The sequence below is a fragment of the Loxodonta africana genome, chromosome X, assembly GCF_030014295.1.
Source record: "Loxodonta africana isolate mLoxAfr1 chromosome X, mLoxAfr1.hap2, whole genome shotgun sequence".
Classification (NCBI taxonomy): Eukaryota; Metazoa; Chordata; class Mammalia; order Proboscidea; family Elephantidae; genus Loxodonta; species Loxodonta africana.
Genome location: NC_087369.1, coordinates 51,793,235 through 51,813,405, shown reverse-complemented (window position 1 = coordinate 51,813,405; position 20,171 = coordinate 51,793,235). Strand labels below are relative to the sequence as shown.

The 20,171-nt window shown below is 38.5% G+C and overlaps 1 protein-coding gene across 1 annotated transcript; it reads left to right on the top strand.

Moving 5' to 3' along the window:
- Nucleotides 1-361: 361 nt before the first annotated feature.
- Nucleotides 362-18,923, top strand: FUNDC1 (FUN14 domain containing 1). Its single transcript, XM_003417975.4, has 5 exons — nt 362-539; nt 1,167-1,323; nt 4,600-4,675; nt 16,521-16,649; nt 18,098-18,923. The coding sequence occupies exons 1-5, from the start codon at nt 512-514 to the stop codon at nt 18,173-18,175; spliced, it is 468 nt and encodes a 155-aa protein (XP_003418023.1). The 5' UTR covers nt 362-511; the 3' UTR covers nt 18,176-18,923.
- The last annotated feature ends 1,248 nt before the right edge of the window (nt 18,924-20,171 follow it).

Genomic DNA, 20,171 nt, shown 5'->3' with positions numbered 1-20,171 from the left:
CGGTTGGTGAGCTCTTGCCTCCTTAGAAAAGTGTGGTTTCAAACAGGGCTTCTGTTATCTCTTTATAAAAGCCCTTTTCCCCAATGGCTTGAATTCTGGTAGTGTTCAAATGCCCAGCTGGTTTTGCGCTCTAAACCACGAGAGACCTTCCTACCTCCCCACCCCGCCACCCCAAACACTGAGGCTCTTTAAAACAAAACTAGGGTTAAGGAAATTCCGGAGGGGTGGAGGTGGGAAGGCGAGGCCAGTGGTGCAGACGTCAACGGACTACAATTTCCACAAGTCCTCGCGGGGGCTGCTCGCTGGCCTCCCCTCCCGACCCGTGAGACTTGCGCTTGCGCAGGAGGCCCCGCGCTGGAGGGGGAGGGGGCGGGGACTGGACGTGGCGCCTGGAAGAGAAGGAGGAGGAAGAAAGAGAGCATAGACTTTCGCACCGGCCTAGAGCGGCCCTCAAAGTGTAAAAGAGAGGAGGGTGGGCGGGGACCACCCTCAACAGGCCCCCAGCGGAATCATGGCGACCCGGAACCCCCCTCCCCAAGGTGAGCGGTCCGGGCGCGGCTCACAGCTCCTGACCTTGCTCCGGGGGCGGCTTTACCTTCCCCTTCCCCAGGGTCTCTGGGGCTCTGTTTTTTCTTTGAGGCCGCCCGTTTAATACCCCTTCTGAGCTAGACTTCGTCCTCCCCTCTTGGTGGAGCGCTGGGGGAGAGCGACCCTCGCCCCCAAAGTAGCCCCACCCCTTGTCTGTCTTTTCAACCCCGGCCCCTCATCTTCAAACGGTTTTTTAGTCTGACTCTGGAGTGATTTCTTCTCTCCGGCTCCTGACCGATTCTTTGAGAGGAGAACCCCCCTCTTCTCACTGAAAATGGACCTTTCTCTGCTCCTTACCCTACTGAGATTTGGGTAGGTGGCCCCTCACTGCTGTGTAACTCTGATCTGACTGGCTTCGTGCCCCTGGCTGGTCCTTGGGCCTTTAGGAAGGAGATGGGCATATTATTTCTAGCCCCTTTTACTCTTGAAGTCCTAATAACACTCATCAGTTTCCGCCTGGACGTTTTTACCTGTAGGCCAAAAGTAACAGTGAATTGTAACATTAAAAAAAAATGAAGGAACATTTATGACTTTAGATTGACTCTAAATTAATTTTTTTCTGTTTTTGTATTTTGAAGAGTATGAAAGTGATGACGAGTCTTACGAAGTGTTGGATTTAACCGAGTACGCAAGAAGACACCACTGGTGGAATCGAGTGTTTGGCCACAGTTCGGGACCTATGGTAGAAAAATACTCAGTAGCCACTCAGATTGTAATGGGTGGAGTGACTGGCTGGTGAGAAGAACATCTTTTTCATTAAATTCATTAGGAGCCTGGCCTCTGCCCTTTTGTAGGTGGGCCAGACTCAATACATATTGAGTGGGTTTACACTGTTAATCCTAAAATAGCACAGTTTTGAAGCTTTTCTCTGATATGATTGGTGTAATCTACGCTCAGACTCAGTGTTGGTTTTGATAATTCCCCTCCGTCATGCCTGCCAGGGTACCACTATTCCCTCCTCATCCTTCCTTTGATTTTTTTTATATAGATTCCCCTTTCTGAAGTTCAGCATATGTAGTGGATCTGACTCAGTAATAGTGAGTAAATAGAAAAAAATATTTAAGAGTTAACTTTATGTAAATGGAGCCCTGGTGGCACAGTGGTCAGGTGTTCAGGCTGCTAAACAAAAGGTCAGCAGTTCGAATCCAGCCACTCCTTGGAAACCCTGTGGAGCAGTTCTGCTCTGTCCTGTAGGGTCACTATGAGTCAGAATCGACTCAACGGCAACGGTTTGGTGTTTGGTTTGGCATGTGTAAATAATTTTTACATGTCACCCAGTGGTAACAACTGGAACAACCTGTGAGAAACTCACACAGTAGAACTGGTCTCCCGGATTGTCAGTGCTATAGGGAGCTGTGTAAAATCCTCATTAAGAATGGTTGATGATGATACAGATGGTTCTGTTCATTTTTGTGGGCTGGTTCTGATTATACCAGTGCTTTGAAGAGGAGCTGTAGAATGGTGGTTCTGTGTTGGAATTAAAGGGCTGGCTGCTTCCCTTCTAATATTGTGAAGTACGTTAAGGGGGAGCAGTTAATAGGCATTAACCTAATCAGTTAACAATTTCGGACCACATGATTACATAATTGCTGCTATGGATCTACTTTGGTTATTCCTGGAATAAAAGATTGGCCAAGTAACATGGATTAGAAACAAGTCTGACACTTTATTTTGAAAATGTACATGACTGTAGAGAATTTTTGTAGTGAGGGTACTTACAAATAATGGCTTTTTTCTTAGATTCTAAGTTAAATTTATCTTGCATTAATTTAAATATACTTCGTAAGTATAACTTTTTTTTTGATTTGTGTTTTTCATGCACTTTGAACAGTGGCACACTCCTCCATGCCTTTTTAAAAATGCCATTTTATGGGAAGATTCTGTAATGGAAAGGTGCAGTATTTATTAAGTGTATTTGTTAATGCTGCTGTATGAAAAAAAGCCCACAGTTAGAAGAGAGATGTCTGTTCATGGCCTTGGTCATTCAAACAATTCTCCACAGGCTGGTTGTACTTTGATCCCCTAATTTAGGGTCTGGTCCTCTCTTTATATAAGCTCACAATTTGGTGCCATAGATGACTGGTTAAAGTGAGTCAGGGCCTAATGTCCAATCTTAAAAAAAGAGGCTAAGAAATAATTGAGAAACAGAATTATCAAATCACTATTTGTAGGCCTCATAATTGGCAGATGTTTGCTTGGAGAGCCTAGAGACAGAGCAGGGGGAGTTAGTAGGTTCATTTTAGCAGCTGATGCCATCATACACATGGTTGTGGAGCATGCTGTCCAGGATATTGTTGACACCGGAGACCTGGCTGCTGTTTGCTTCTTCCTCTTCCTTTTCTGAGCATTTGATGCTGCCCCCCCTTACTGAGAGATATGTTTTTTATAGTAATACATACATTTGAGTTATAGCCAGGTGGTAGCCCAGGAGCTGTGTGCAGTAGGACTCTAATATTATACAATGATTTGTTGCAATGACTATAGATTCAGTGTAGCAAATTTTTGCAATTTTCTAAGGGAGTGAAACTGATGTAATAATTTGTGTCATACATTAAAGAGGAAAGGTTAATAAGCACTAACCAGTTAACAATTCAGACCAATTCAGGACATGTATGGGAGGCTAAAGAGATTATATTTAGCTGTAGGTAGCTATAGGTTTTGGAGCATAGTGAAAATAAAACTGACATCAAGATGGGTGGTTGCTAGGAGAGACTGGAGCTCAGGGGAAGACCAGTTAGAGTGGTCTGGAAGCAAGGTAATAGATGCCTGATCCATTAGCAAGGTAATGATGCTCTCAAGAGCAGAAAGGAGACAGGGTCAAGTAATGTTATAGAGATAGAGTATATAGAACTTGGCAAACAGTTGGACCAAGGAGAGGATGGAGAAGGCTGAGTCTGAGATGAACATGAGATAGCAAGCCTGGAGAATGGTGCTGTCGCTTACAAGTTGGGGCCTTAGCAACAGTTGGTTTGGGTAGAAAAGTGATGCTTGCTTTGGGACATTTTGAATGTGTGGTTCTGGGTGCTAGAGAAGTCCAGAATGTAATTGGAAAATGTAAATTTACCATTTAGGAGGGCTAGACTTAGAAATCTGGGATTCTTTTGCATACTGTTGTTGTGTGCCATTGAGTCAATTCCAATTCATAGTGACCCTATATGACAGAGTAGAACTGCCCTATAGGGTTTCCTAGGCTGTAGTCTTTACAAGGGCAAATTGCCAGGTCTTTTGTCCCACAGAGCCGCTGGTGGTTTGAACCGCTGACCTTTAGGTTAGCAGCCAAGCACTTAACCATTGCGCCAATCAGGGCTTCTTTTGCACAGTAGGGATCTGGAATGCTGAAGGGAATGTGTGAGTTCACTGAAGGAGAGAATTAACCACTGAAGAAGTATGGGAATTGACATTCTTACAGGATAGATGGGACAAAACAGGTTTAATATAAAAATAGATACAGATAAGGAGTCATGAGAAAGGTGGGCTCAAGTAGTCACAGAGGTGGAACTTCAGCTCGACCTGAAAGAGTAGGAAAGCTTTCAATAGGCAGAAACCCCTAGAAGCAGGGAGATTACTAGCTTGATCAAAGGTGATGATCTATTTGAAAACTAGTTGGGTTGGAACAGTTTGGGTAGAGTGGAGGTTGGCCAGATGTGTGGAGTGTCTTCACTGTATTAAAAAAACAAACTAAACCCTTTTATTATGGTAAATTTCAGCTTACACAAAAACAGAGGGAAGAGTATAATGAACCCCTAAGTACCCATCATCCAGTTTCAGTACCCAGTCTTCTAAATTCTCCTCTCCATCCCTTATTTTGAAGCAAATCTCAAACGTTTCAGATTGTGCATTTTTGACTTAACTGAAAGGAAACATTGAGGGTTTCTGAGCAGGTGGAGGACATGATCAAAAGAAATAGGATGATATTAAAATTTTCCCAGGAAAGCAATGAAAACTAGAAGAGGGAAAAGGGTTTAGTACATCATTGATCATTCTCATCTTTTGTCATTTCTTTCATTAAAGGTGTGCTGGATTTTTGTTCCAGAAAGTTGGAAAACTTGCAGCAACTGCAGTAGGTGGTGGCTTTCTTCTCCTTCAGGTATGTCAGAGCTGTAGCTACTTGCCTCTGCTTATATAGGTAGCCCTTGGAAATGAAGCCAAGTTTAGCCATTTCACTTCTGTCTATTTTAATAGAAGGTAGAATTTTTCTTTTAGGCGTCAGTTTGTGGAATAACTCCAATGAATTTTTAAAGTTTGCATCTGACATAAAAGACAATAATTTAAATACTTCTTAATTCTTTAAGCAATAGCTTATTTCCAGCTATTAAAAAGACAACTGAAAATTGTCTTATTAATAGCTGCCTCGTTTCCTTTATGTTATTACTTAACCAGATTTCCCTTGAAGCATCTTCCTGGCAAAATAAACCTTTTACCAATATAATAATGTAACCCACTCATCCTGGCCATTTTAGACATATTTAAAATTCACACACACAGAGTATATATAATTCATAAGGTCTGCTTTCTACACATGTAGTTTCTTCCCCATAAGAAACTGCTATTAGCAATTTCTAACATGATTTTTAAAACCAGGGAACCATAATAATATAGAAGGTGTGAAAAATTGGTTTTAAAAATCATCCATAATCCTACTTCTGAGACAGGGGGATTCGAAAATTTAGTTTTGTTCATGTTCCTCTAAATATAGTGCCTTTAGAGGATGTTTATCAGGCTATTATGTGGCATTCTTGTCTGTTTGGCATGTATTTTTCCAAAAATATTCCCTGAGGATCAAATATCATCAATTCAAAAAATGAAAATATCTGGGAATGAATGTTAGTGACAGTTTTAAAGTTGCAGAGAACTGTCAGTTGTACCAGATTTAAAACATGGTTGATGATCATAGCAACCAAAATCTGACTTTAGCACCTAAGTCCATTGGTCATGTAATAATCAGTGTAGTTGCCTTAACTACAAAGGGACTGAAATCGTACATGTTAAGCACAAATTTTGAGTTGGTTACTAAACAGCCTTTTAAAAAAAATATACATTTTCTTTAGGAATATATGGTAAGAAGTGAAAAGAAATATGATTAATATCTAAACTGAGCATTGTGCAGAAGAGAATTTTACTTACGCTGATTTTGACTTGGGGTCATAGAGATACAAGAACATATTTAATTTTATAGCTATTTTGAAAACTCAATAGTCATTTCCGTTTAACACGAAAGGAGTACTGGACTGAAGCAGTGCTTCCTAAAATGTACATAGAATAGAGAGAATTGTATTTTAATCCACTCTGCATGTTAGTTTTTCAGAACTCTGTCAGTCCACTCAATATGGCATCACTCAGATCTACATATTGCTATTGCCACTTCCTACTTCCCCATGCCTAGTCCATGTATTCTTTGAGGTAAGAAGGCAGAAATAACAAGCACCTGTCTACATCAAACCCATTTTTCCCAGAAATATGACTTGCCCCGAAAACTCAGTGGAAGGAAACTGAAAGAGGAAATAGAGTATCAAATAGCATTTAGCTAATTGTTTGATATTCTTTAGGGCCATTTTCTTTTTTTTTTTTTTTTTACCACCTTTACCTACGTTTAAAGATAAATATTCATGAGAATCTTAATGCTTTTCCAGTAACTCAGTATTAAGTATTTTCCAGTAGATATTTATTACACCACTGGCTTAAAACAGACAACGGTATATAAATTTTTTAATTTAGTTTTTATTTCTTTCAGAGTTAAATGCACGTAAATCAAAGGGCCAAATGGTTGTACAAGGCTTATTACAGATTAGAGTAATCCTGTGCCTCTCTTTTCACCCCAATTTTCCCCTTCCTTGGTGCGACCACTTTCAGCTCTTAGCAGATTCTTAAAGTGTGTATCCCCTTTTTTCTAAACAAGTTTTAATTGGACATGTCTTGATCTTTCAGTTTTAGGTGTTAACTGTTGGCTTCTCATTATAGAATATGAGAATTTAGCTTCCATTTACTGAATTGCTCTGCTCTCCCCATACCCTCCTCCCCCTTCTTTCTCACACACATGCAAGCTTCTGTTCTCCTGTGTCACTGCGTCATCCTAGTATTGTTCTTTCATAATTGTGGAGTTCACTGAGCTGCCTTTTTTTTTTGTACTTTAGGTGAAGGTTTACAGAACAAACTAGTTTTTCATCAAACAGTTAGTACAGACATTGTTCTATGACACTGGTTAACAACCCCGCAACTTGTCAACACTCCCCCTGCTCAACCCTGGGTTCCCGGTTACCAGCTTCCCTTTTTCCATCCTGCCTTCCAGTCCCTGCCCCAGGGCTGGTGTGCCCCTTTAGTCTTGGTTTGTTCTAGGGGCCTGTTCAATCTTTGGCTGAAGGGTGAACCTCAGGAGTGACCTCATTAGTGAGCTGAAAGGATGTCCGGGGTCCATATTCTTGGGTTTCTCCAGTCTCTGTCAGGCCAGCAAGTCTGGTTTTTCTTTGTGAATTAGAATTTTGTTCTACATTTTTCTCCAGCTCTATCCGGGACCCTCTATTGTGATCCCTGTTGTAGCCAGTTAGTGGTGGTAGCCGGGCACCATCTTGTACTGGACTCAGCCTGGTGGAGGCCATGGTAGATGTGGTCCATTAGTCCTTTGGACTAATCTTTCCCTTGTGTCTTTAGTTTCCTTCATTCTTTCTTACTCCCGAAGGAGTGAGACCAGTGGAGTATCTTAGATGGCTGCTCACAGGCTTTTAAGGCCCCAGATGCTACTCATCATAGAATGTAGAACATTTTCTTTATAAACTCTGTTATGCCAGTTGAGCTAGATGTTCCCCGAGATCATGGTCCCCACAGCCCTCAGCTGAGCAATTCAGTCCCTCAGGGAGTTTGGATGTATCTATGGAGCTACCATGACCTCACCTTATACAGGTTGTGCTGGCCTCCCCAATACTGTGTACTGTCTTACCCTTCTCCAATCACTGAGCTGCTTGAATCTGTAAATTTATATCTTTATAACTATGTTTGTGAAGGCTTTGGCAATTATTTCTTCAAATATTTTTCTGTTCCATTCTTTCTTTCTGAACATGACTTCAACGTCATATATGTTAGACCTTTTGATAGTGTCCTACAGGTCTCTGAGGTTTTGTTCATTTTTAAAATATTTTTTATCAGGTCATATAATTTGTATTGATCTAACTTCAAGTTCACTGACTCTTTCATCTGTTATCTACCTTCTGCCATTTAGCCTACCCAGTGAATTTATTTCAGATATTGTATTTTCCACGTTTAGAATTTCCATGTGGTTCTTTTCATATTTATTTCTCTTGTGAGATTTCCTATCCTTTTTTTTTTTTAATTTCTATTGTGCTCTAAGTGAAAGTTTACAAATCAAGTCAGCCTCTGACACAAAAACTTACATACACCTTGCTACATATTCCCAGTTGCTCACCCCTAATGAGACAACCCGCTCCCACGTCCCACTCTCTCTTTTCATGTTCATTTTGCCAGCTTCTAACCCCCTCTACCCTCTCATCTCCCCTCCAGGGAGGAGATGCCAACATAGTCTCAAGTGCCCACCTGATCCAAGAAGCTCCCTCCTCACAAGCATCCCTCTCCAACCCATTGTCCAGTCCAACCCATGTCTGAAAAGTTGGCTTTGGGTATGGTTTGTGTTCTGGGCCAACAGAAGGTCTGGGGGCCAAGACCACCAGGGTCCTTCTAGCCTCAATCAGACCATTAAGTCTGGTCTTTTTACGAGAATTTGGGGTCTGTATCCCACTGCTCTTCTGCTGCCTCAGGGGTTCTCTGTTATGTTCCCTGTCAGGGGAGTCATCGGTTGTAGCCGGGTACCATCTAGTTCCTCTGGTCTCAGGCTGATGTAGTCTCTGGTTTATGTGGGCTTTTCTGTCTCTTGGGCTCGTAATTACCTTGTGTCCTTGGTGTTCTTCATTCTCCTTCAATCCAGGTGGGTTGAGGCCAATTGATGCATCTTAGATGGCCGCTTGCTACCGTTTAAGACCCTAGACGCCACTCTCCAAAGTGGGATGCAAAATGTTTTCTTAATAGATTTTATTATGCCAAATGACTTAGGTGTCCCCTGAAACCATGGTCCGCAAACCCCCACCCCTGCTACGCTGGCCTTTGAAGCATTCAGTTTATTCAGGAAACTTCTTTGCTTTTGGTTTAGTTCAGTTGTGCTGACCTCACCTGTATCGTGTGTTGCCTTTCCCATCTCCTAAAGTAGTTCTTATCTACTATTTAATTAGTGAATGCCCCTCTCCTACCCTCCCTCCCTCCCCACTCTCATAATCATCAAAGAATGTTTTCTTCTCTTTTTAAACTATTTCTTGGGTTCTTGTAATAGTGGTCTTATACAATATTTGTCCTTTTGCAACTGACTAATTTCACTCTGCATAATGCCTTCCAGATTCCTCCATGTATGAAACGTTTCACAGATTCCTCACTGTTCTTTATGGATGCGCAGTATTCCATTGTGTGAATATACCATAACGTATTTATCCATTCATCCGTTGATGGGCACTTTGGTTGCTTCCATCTTTTTGCTATTGTAAACAGTCCTGCAATGTCCTATCGTTTCATTGATTTAAAGCACAGCTGCTGTAAAGTCCTGATAATTGCAATATTTGAGTTGTCTCAGGCTTGGCATCTGCTGATTTTCTTTTCTCTTGAGAGTAGGTCACGTTTCCCTAGTTTACCATATATTGAGTAATTTTGGATTTTGATTGGGAATGGTACATTGTGGAGGCCCTGGATTCTGTTTATTCCTCTGAAGAATCTTGACAGATTATTTTTCACAGGTAGTTAACTTGGTTAGACTCAAATTACAAATTGTTTCGTTTGTAATGGGCAGCAGCTCAGATCTCAGTTCATTTCTTTTAGCCTTAGATGCAAAATGCTTGGTTCTGCTCCATGAATGTGTGATTAAGGAGTCATCCAAAGACTTGGCTAGAGTTTATGAACATAAATTGAGGCTCCCCTCTGGTTCTTTCCTTTATGACAGTGATGGTTGTTTTGGGTTCTGTCTTCTGTTTCTTCAGACCAGAGAGATGGCAAGTTTTCTATTGAAGTTTTATTCACCGTGTGACTGCATTCTGCCCTTAGCGTAAAGTCATAAAAATGGGCAACTCACCTGGTACTGGTCCCTTCCTGACTTAAGTTTCAACTCCCCTTCAAAATCTGCTTGCCTTTTATGTAAAAAAAAAAAAAAAAAACTCTGGAGCCCTTATGTTTTAACCAAGAGTTTATAGTTGCTATCTGCAGAGGGTCTGTGTGTTAGAAGTATACTCTGGCATACTGGAAGCAGAATTTCAGCACCAAGTGTGTAGATCAGGGGTCAGCAAACTTTTTCTTAAAGAGTCAGGATAGTAAATATTTTAGGCTTATGAGCCATATGGTCTCTGTCATACCTACTCAACTTAGCCATTGTAGCATGAAAGCAGCTATAGACAATATGTAAATAAATTGATATTGCTGTGTTTCAATAAAATTTTATTTATGAAAATAGGCAACTGGCTTGCAGGCTGTACTTTGCTGATCCCTGGTTTAGGTTATGACTGCAGGTGTTATTCACCACTGAGCCATGCAGTATGCTGTGATTTTTCTTGCCACAACTCTTTGTTTTCCCTGAAGTTAATAATTATATTGTGTTTTGGTTGGCTTCATTTTTTATGTATGCATCAATAACTCAATCCCAAACTTTCTACCAGTTGTCTTAAATCTCCTCTCACTGGGGCCATATGCATCAAATAGTCTGTCAGTTCAATCTTCTTGACAAACTTGCTCCCAGAGTCCTCTGTTCGGCCTGCTTTTTTTTAGGCCTGGTGTATAGTTGATGTTACCCTGGGATCTCTCTTCAATACCGTTATGGGGCTACCTCTTGCTTCTGTCATGGGTTGTTTCCTGTGTCTTGTATGTCTTCTTGATGTATTCTTTTGTTTTGGTGGGAGACATTCTCCAGTAACTTTCTGAGAAAGTGAGCATGGGAAGTGTAGTTTTGAGACTTCACAGGTTTGAAAATTTCATTTTACTCTCACATTTGATTGATACCTTATTTGAGTTTAGATACTGCTCCATTGTCTTCTAATTCCCAGTGTTGCTCTGAAGTCTAAAATCATTCTAATTCTTGAAACTTTGTATGTGCTATATTTTTTTCCCTTCTTAGTAAATAGAGGTTTTTGTATATGTCCCCAGTGTTCTGACTTTTCACAGCAATGTACTTTGCCATGGCCTGTTTTCATCCATTACGCTGTAAACTAAATAGGCCCTTTGAATTTGGAAGATGTGTGTCTTTTAGTTTTGGGAAATTCTCTTGATACTTACTTAGTAATGATTTTGGTTTTTTTTATCTCTTTCTGTAGTTCCTAATTACATGGATTTCATGAACTGATTGTCTAATTATCTTTCTGGTTTTTTTTGGTCTACTTTCTGGAATATTTTCAATTTCACCTTCTAACTCATTTTTTCATTTCTGCTATCATTAATTTTAACTTTCGTGAGCTTTTGTTGTTCTTTCAGTGTTACTTTAGCATCCTTTTTTTTTGGTTTGTTTTTGTTTTTAACAGCTTTACTTAGGTAGAATTTAAATACTGCAGAATTAACCCTCACCCTCCAAGATTCACAGGAGCCAGTTTGCAGTCAGTTCCTACTTCCACCCCAGCTTCGGGTACCTTAGCATCTTGTTCCTTGTTCCTGTTTCGTGGATGCAGTATCTTAAAAAAAATTTTTTTCAGAGATTGGAAAGGTGGCATGTATTATGTGTGACTTGTCCCCTTCCAGCCTATAGCTTCCTTCAACCAGTGCAGTAGTTAAAGGACAATCCCTTCATAAATCTTTTAGAAATACATTATTTACTGAAGCACTAGTGTCTTTGAAACCATTTTAATTATTTGTCTATAGACTGGTGATGTTGGTGAAGGTGGTTGTACTTGAAATGTGTTCTCTCATTTGAATTGAGGATAGAAGGTTCTTAGAAATGGCAGAGGCTGAAAGTTATTTTTAATCACTGGATGCGGGTTTGATGTCCTTGCCTTAATAGACTACAAGTTCACCCGAGTGTTGATCCAAATGGCCTGTCCTGTATGGAATTCTCAACACCTACAGAGATGTTCATCTATGCAGTTAATTTTTTCAGTTTTACAAACAACACTGCCATGACCAGCTATTTACATACGTTTGCACACACTCATGAGACAAAGCAAATGCACATATTTAAGTGTTTTGATTGTCAAGTAGCCTTCCAGAAAGGATACATCAGTTACGTTCCCACGAGCCCTGTATGAAAGTACTTGCTAACTTGTCCTCTTTTCCACTGTACTCTTTGGAAGGAACTATAGTCTGAACTATGCACAGTCCACACTTCAGGAGTAGGAGTTATACACCACCTCCCTGAGGGTAGTGTATCTACATAAATTATTTTGGAATTCTTCTGCATGGGAGATTTACATCTTCTCCATTTATCAATTTATTCAGTCATTTATTTATATCGATATGGGCTAATGAATATTTTATACTTTGGGTTATAATCCAATACTACTATATTTTGTTGCTCAAATTATTCTAGCTTTAGCCGTTGGGAGTTCTTTCAGTTGTCCATTATGTTTTTCAGTCTCTGAGAACATAAAGGATCTAGTTTTGTTTTTTTTTTTAAGCCTTTTTTTCTCCCTACAAAGTCTGTGTTCCTCTAAATTTTTAGGTTTTTTTTTTATTATTTTTTATTAATCTCTCTCTCTGCTTGTTTATTTTGGTCTCTTTTTCATGTTATATGCTTTCCTTGATGTCTGATGTCTGCTCATAAAAGCTGATAAAAAGCCCTAAATGTGTGGATGGGGCTTTCCTGTCTCTGGGAAATCTGACCAACCTAAGAAAAAAAATACCTAAAGATGTGGATTTGGGGTGGGAGAGGGATTTTCCCTCAATGAAATAGCCCAGTTAGTTCACCATATGGTGAAACTCACAAGCAAATAGGCCCATCCACATGTTCAGTGTTCCATCATATGTGGGTCTTTACCTGAAAGCCTGGTATTATTTTCAACTTGTAGGCCTTTATTCTAATGACATCTCTTTACCTAATTCCATGAAATGCTTTAGCATTCTTCGTTGTTGTCATTAGGTGTCATCGAGTCAGTTCCGACTCATAGCATCCCTGCATACAACAAAACGAAACACTGCCCAGTCCTGTGCCATCACAATCATTATGTTTGAGCCCATTGTTGCAGCCACTGTGTCAGTCCATCTTGTTGAGGGTCTTCTTTTTTGTTGACCCTCTACCAAGCATGTCTTTTTCTTGGGACTGGTCCCCCCTGATAACATGTCCAAAGTATGTGAGACAATGTCTCGCCGTCCTCACTTCCAAGGAACACTTCGGCTGTATTTCTTCCAAACAGGTTTGTTTGGGCAGTCCATTCAGTATTCTTTGCCAACATCATAATTCAAAGGCATCAGTTCTTCAGTCTTCCTTATTCATTGTCCACCTTTTACATGCATATGAGGCGACTGAAAATATCATGCCTTGGGTCAGGTGCACCTTAGTCTTCAAAGTGACATCTTTGCTTTTTAATACTTTAAAGAGGTCTTTTGCGCAGATTCGCCCAATGTAATACGTCGTTTGATTTCCCGACAGCTGCCTCCATGGGCACTGGTTGTGGATCCAAGTAAGATGAAATCCTTGACAACTTCAGTCTTTTCTCCATTTATCATGATGTTGCTTATTGGTCCAGTTGTGAGGATTTTTGTTTTCTTTATGTTGAAGCATAATCCATACTGAAGGCTGTGGTCTGTGATATTCATCAGTAAGTGTTTCAAGTCCTCTTTGCTTTCAGCATTCAAAGAAAGTCAAATGTTCAAAAATAGTTATTACTCCTCCCACTCCGTCACCCTCAACCCTGGTCTGCTGGTTTGCATTTCCCTGTAATTGCTTAGCTAAGTTCTGGGTGGAGAAGACTGAGTTGGTTCTTGTATAGTCAGTTCTTAGAAGGTATTTGACGATGATGGATGTACATGAACCCCAATGGTGTCAGATTGGTTGTCCTGGGTCATCTCTGTCTTGGAGTGTACTGCCGAGTTCAGACTGCTATCCTTCAATTTGACCAGATTTGCCTCCAGGTGAAGTCTTTATTCGGTTATTTATTTGTTGAGGATTCTAGGAACATAGAGATTCACAATCCCCTGGGAGAGTTAGGTTTTCACCAACAAATTTAATGGTAAGGCCAGTGCTGAGGCGGAAAGGTGTATGTATATAGCTCTGGAAGATGCTGTGACTGCTTGGAGGTGTCAGAGAGGGAGAGCCCATAGAGGCATTAACATCTTCAACTTCTCAAGGTCTTTATTTTTCCTGCAACTGTTTCGACATTTTACCCAAAAGCATACAGGGTTCTTTAAACCTTATAAAATCTTTGTTTCAGATAACTTCGGCTTTATTAATTTTCTTTGTTTCAGATAACTTCGGCTTTATTAATGACTATGCAGAAATATTTTTATGTAAAAAAAATTTTTTTTTTTTTTAATGTGTATAGAATGCTGTTTGTGAGAATTTGTTTAATCCGTCTCATTAAATGACTTCCTTTATTCATTTGCTAGGGATGTAGTTAAGGTTTTTTGTTCGTTTCATCAATATAACTCATGGCATAAGGATTAATTAAAAAAAAAACTTAAAATGAAAAGTAAATTGGGAATTGCTGTTGGTAATATTTTGTAGATAATATTTTGGTTTTTTCTCACCAAAAAATAAAAGCCACACATATACGTAAAATCTTTGTACTCAGAAGCTTTGGATTGAATAAGAAGATAGGAGATTCAACAAAAAGTTAAATTCTGCAAAAGCTTCAAAGAAATCAACTGGTTTGATTACTTAGTACAAGTAAGTAATAAGTCTTTTCAATTTATATGTGGAAAAGGCTCCTTTCCCTAAAGTTCATCACCTCCATGTTGGTGGCCCAAATTGCTGTGTCAAATACTATCAGAAAAAGCTTTTACTTGCCATTTGATTTGATCTCCACTCTGTTTTGCCGAGGTTTGAGTTTGAAGTGATAGTAAGTGAATAAACATAAGCAGAAATGCAGTCAAATTCCTCTATGTAGTCATTCACAGAGAAAATAGAGTCTGTGATTCATATTCATCTTATTTATATAAAACCAGGTATTTTTAGTATTTGAAGTATTTTGTATATGGTTAAAAGTCAAAGCAATACCTTAAGAGATGATAAGGAAAGCATAAGTTTGGTAGAAGTGATTTATAATGTATATATGGCTTAATTATTTACTACTCATGATTATATTTTGAGTTTATTATTTTGGGGGACTAGCTTACTTTACTGGTTTAACACAAAATAAAAAAAAAAAATTTTTTTTTTTTTATTATTCCTGTTCAGATACTGCGGTGTCCTCATAGCACCACGTGAGTGTTTTTCTTATGGTTAATAGGCAGTTAGCTATGTTGTTTTTGTTAGGTGCTGTCGAGTCAGTTTCTACCCGTAGTGACCCTATGCACAACAGAACGAAACACTACCCGTCCTGTGCCATCCTCACGATCTTTGCTGTGTTTGAGCCCATCGTTGCAGCTTCTGTGTCAGTCCATCTTGTTGAGGGCCTTCCTCTTTTTTGCTGATCCTCTACCAAGCGTGATGTCCTTCTCCAAGGTCTAGTCCCCCCTGATAGCATATCCAAAATACAGAGACGAAGTCTCACCATCCTCAACTTCTAAGGAGCATTCTGGCTATACTTCTTCCAAGACAGATTTAGTTGTTCTTTTGGCAAGTCCATGGTATATTCAGTATTCTTTTAGTTCACATGCATCAATTCTTCGGTCTTCCTTATTCATTGTCCAGCTTTCACATACATATGCGTCGATTGAAAATACCATGGGCTTGGGTCAGGTGTACCTTAGTTCTCTAGGTGACATCTTTGCTTTTTAGCACTTTAATGAGGTCTTTTGCACCCGATTGGCCAAATGCAACACATTGTTTGAATTTTTGACTGCTGCTTCTGTGGCTGTTGATTGTGGATCCAAGTAAAATGAAATCCTTGACAAGCTCAGTCTTTTCTCTCTTTATCATGATGTTCTTTATTGGTCCAGTTGTGAGGATTTTTGTTTTCTTTATTTTATGTTGAGGTGTAATCCATACCGAAGGCTGTGGTCTTTGATCTTCATTAGGAAGTACTTGAAGTCCTCTTCACATTCAGCAAGCAAGGTGGTGTCATCTGCATAACACAGGTTGTTAATGAGTCTTCCTCCAATCCTGATGCCCTGTTCCTCTTCATATAGTCCAGCTTCTTGGATTATTTGCTCAGCATATAGATCGAAGCTGTAGTTTTGTTAAAAGGATTTATTTTATGAAACGTGTGTAGAGCATAAGTTTGCCACAGTATTTCTTTTACATTCTACTTTCAAAAGCAATTATCAGAAAGTATTCTTATTTAAATAGTTAGTGTGGACCTTTTATCAGACTACTTTCGGTTTCTTTAGTGATGTAATAGCTAATTGGCTTCTGATCCCTTGTTCAAACATCTGTTTAATTAAAAGGTACTTCTTTATTTATGTTATTTGGATAGCCTCTGTATCTTTTTAGCTGTCTCTAAAAGGTGTGATAGAATTATAGTACAGTTATAATTTTTGAAATATTTTCCTGTCATGTACCATACTTAGCATAGCATTCATTATTCTGAATAATTAGTTTATGTTAATGTCAGTTTTCTCTAATGCACTCGAAGCTCTGTGAGGGTGGGAAAGGGTGGGATGTTGTCTGTCTCTTGTTGGCTGTAGCTTATGGACCTAGGACAGTACTCGGCATTGGGTAGGCACTCAGTATTTGTTAGATAAATTAATAAATAGTAATTTTTTTAAAACCTGTAAGCTTCATAGATTTATTGAAATCTATATGTTCCTATATTCTTGGGTAATAGATTAGTAATCTAGTTGATTTAGAATTTACCATTTTTATTACATTTTTACAGATTGCCAGTCACAGTGGCTATGTGCAGATTGACTGGAAGAGAGTTGAAAAAGATGTAAACAAAGCAAAAAGACAGATTAAGAAACGGGCAAATAAAGCGGCACCTGAAATCAACAATATAATTGAAGAAGTAAGACAATATATATTTTTTGGCTCCTTTTTTTAAATGAGTCTCACTTAGCAGTAAATGTGACTAGGAATTATTTTCTTTAAAAAAATTGGTGGTTTTGGTCTTATGTCTCTAGCATTAAGTAAAATTTGGAATCAAACCGTTTGAATCAGTCATTACTTTTTGGTGATGAACATAGATTCCCCTGCTCATCTTCCCAACTCCTTGATTCCCCCTGTGTAAAAACAGATAACATTAGTCTTCCAGAATTTTTCTTTTGGTTTTACGATGTGTATGTGTGTATACAAACTGTTAAAAATGCAAACTACCCGTTTTTTTCTTGCGGTGGAATAGTTTGAAAACGTATTCATTTTATTTTATTGGATGAATGTATTATTTTTAATAACATTTGTATTTTGTCTATAGTCTTCCTTTACTGTTTAGAATTAAGTATTTACTCCCTTGACTTTGTTTTTGTTTTATTCTTTTACCTCTCCGAACTTTTTATTTTGAAAAATTTCAAATCAGTTAAAACATTGAAAGATGAGTATAGTGAATACCTAAATACCCTTTACCTCTTCACCAAATTGTGAACATTTTGCCACATTTGCTTTACCTCTGTGCATGTGTGTGATGAACACCTTTTTTTTTTTCTGAACCACGTAAGATATCATGACTCTTCGCCGCTAAATACTTGAGCACCTGTCTGCTAAGGATAGGGATATTCTGCTGTACAACTACAGATACCATTATTACACCCAAGAAATTTAACATACAGTATTACTTTCTGATATATAGAAAGTTTTTCCACAAAATATCCTTTATTGCTTTTTTTTTCCTGATCAAGAATTATACATTGCATTTGGTCATCGTGTCTCTGATGTCTTCTTTAATATTGAACAGTCCGCTTATCTGGTTTGTTTTTTCTTTTTTCTCCATCTTTCATGACACTGACATTTTTGAAACATCTAGGCCAGTTTTGCAGAATAGCCCATGGTTCGGCCTTGTCTCTTTGCTTCTTCACAATTTTATTTGGGTTAACTATTTTATGAAGGTGATGTTAAATATACTTTTTTTTGATTCTGTACATTTTTTCTTACCAGCTAAGTGGATTATTAATAAATATCATTGTACCTGCTGTGGGACTTCATTAAATGATCTGTGTTAATAACTTGCTAAAGGAGCCGTTTATGTCTGCCCTATATGTAGATACCTTTTTACTTGTGAGATCATTGCTGCCCATATACCTGTTACCTCAGTAGTCACAGAACTTACTGGGCCTGACTCTGGGCTCTAGGCTCCTTCAGTTTGTAATTCACTGCTCTGAGGTCTTGCATGGTGTTTGGCGCCTACAATAGTAGGGGCTCAGGAATTTTTGCTGAAAATTTATTTGAAGAAAATAGCTGAAAATGTTACTTAGCTCTGGATTCAGTAATTAAACTTTTGTTTAAATTTGCTTTATGTTTCAGGCAACAGAATTTATCAAACAGAACATCGTGATATCCAGTGGATTTGTGGGAGGCTTTTTGCTAGGCCTTGCATCTTAAGGACGTGAATGTTTTATCAGTGGATTCAACTGTGACGAGCAGTGGTGGCATCAAGACAGCCTCTCAATAGCATGTGCCACCAGATTCTCCAGGGCAAGGAGAAACAATTACCTGGACAATACTGAATTCGCAACTTTAGTGTTTTGCCTTCTGAAGCTTGGCAAACTAGTATCTGCTGTAAAATACCCTGTGTCGTATGTGTATAATAGTATTCCTGAGCAAAAACTTTGATCCTTTTAAAAAAAATTGCATCTGTTTAGAAATTAGCCTATAAAATATCATCAAAGCATGTAGATGTGGAAAGAAAAAAAATCTGTTTGTTGGACTACTCTCCAGTGAAATATTACCCTCGTTTTATTTAAATAAGATGTTCTTCATTATGGTTTATAGTATAGTACCAATAACTAATCATTTGTATTATTGCTTCAACATTAGAGCTGAGTTTTATTTTGAGAAATGTTTGCAATAAATTGAAGAACTGCAGTGCCCTTTTGTGGAAGGATTTAGAAATAATAGAACTACTAAAGATATTAAACACACTCTACTGATATAATTTAATACCAATTTTTAAGTTTTTTTTCTATTTGAGCTTTAATGTACTTATGTTTACCTGCAGTTCTTACTTTGCTTAAATGATAACTATAGTAGACAATTTCAAAGAAAGCCCTTCTAAGCAAATACTACATGTCCAAAGCTCTTTTTTCTTTTTTTTGTTGTCTGTAGTTAAAAAATATCTTCTTGTATATAAGCTTCCAAATTTTTTAATTTGTTTATCTTGGCGGTATGGACAAAAGTAATTTTTTTGAAGGTGTATATAGTTGGACAACTGATTCATTTTATTAAGCTTGAATGAAGTTCCATTCTCATTTCTAAAATTCCTCATTATTATTCTGGCCCCTTCTTCACAAAGAGGTGAAAGTTAAAATATTTAGCAGTATAGTATGAATTTTTTGTTTGGAGAACAGTGATTTTCTATGTAATTATGAAATTGTAGGTTAAAGAGAATTGTTCCTTTGATCTCGTTTCAGATGTAAGTACTAAGGCTTTCCGGTTTTCTGTGTCATTATATTGGTTGAACCTTAAACCAGTGAACTTGTTTCTCAGGGCCAACATCGTACTCCCTTGGAGGTTCCTTTTCCCCCAAAAGTTTTCTGGAAGTTTGTAGAGTTCTAGGTTGGAATTAGGAAAAACAACAGAACGTGTGTTGGAGTCTTCAGATTGTGAAGACTGTAGATATTCAGGCCACCTGCTTTTCATAGGAAGTCCCCATAGCATATTTTGTGTATTGTAAACATGTGGCATTTCATACTTTTGAGATTGGTTACAGTCTGAGTGCTTTCATTATCATTGAGGTTCCTTAAAATTGAATGTGAAGTTGATGTTAAGTTTCTTCCTTTACTCTCATGAGTGCTTCAGGTATGATGCTAAATAAAGTGCAGACTTTCTTAGTATGAAGTGATTTTGCTTATAAATACTTGATTTTTCTTTTTTGGGCTTTTTAAAATTTCTGCCTTGTCCAGCTTTTTATTGCTTAGGATTAAAAGGGAAAAATATTCATGAATATGATCAGGTCACACATTAGGTGGAACCTTGGCAGTACTTCTTCTGTGTGCCAGGCCTTTGTGATGCTCCCTGTGACACACACAGTAAGGCAGGCTGTTGGGAGCTCTGGTAGCTGACTCAATTTGTTCATTCTGGAAGTGTTTACAGAGTGTTCTCTGCATGATCCACTAGGAAAGTGGGGGAGGGAGCACACAAAATGTCACTGCCCTCAATAGCCTTCAACTGAATAGAGACTAAGATTTTCCTATATGAAAAGTTATAGGAGTACATGGCAAAAGAGTAGTAGGGATAACTACTTTCAAAGTCCAAACATGAATGAAAACTGAAAAAGATAGTAGCAACTCATTTTTACCTCTACATTTCCAAGTAGCTGTCTAGATTTTTAAAAATATTTCTATGCAAATGCAATATTTTATTAGCATCTCTTGTTCTG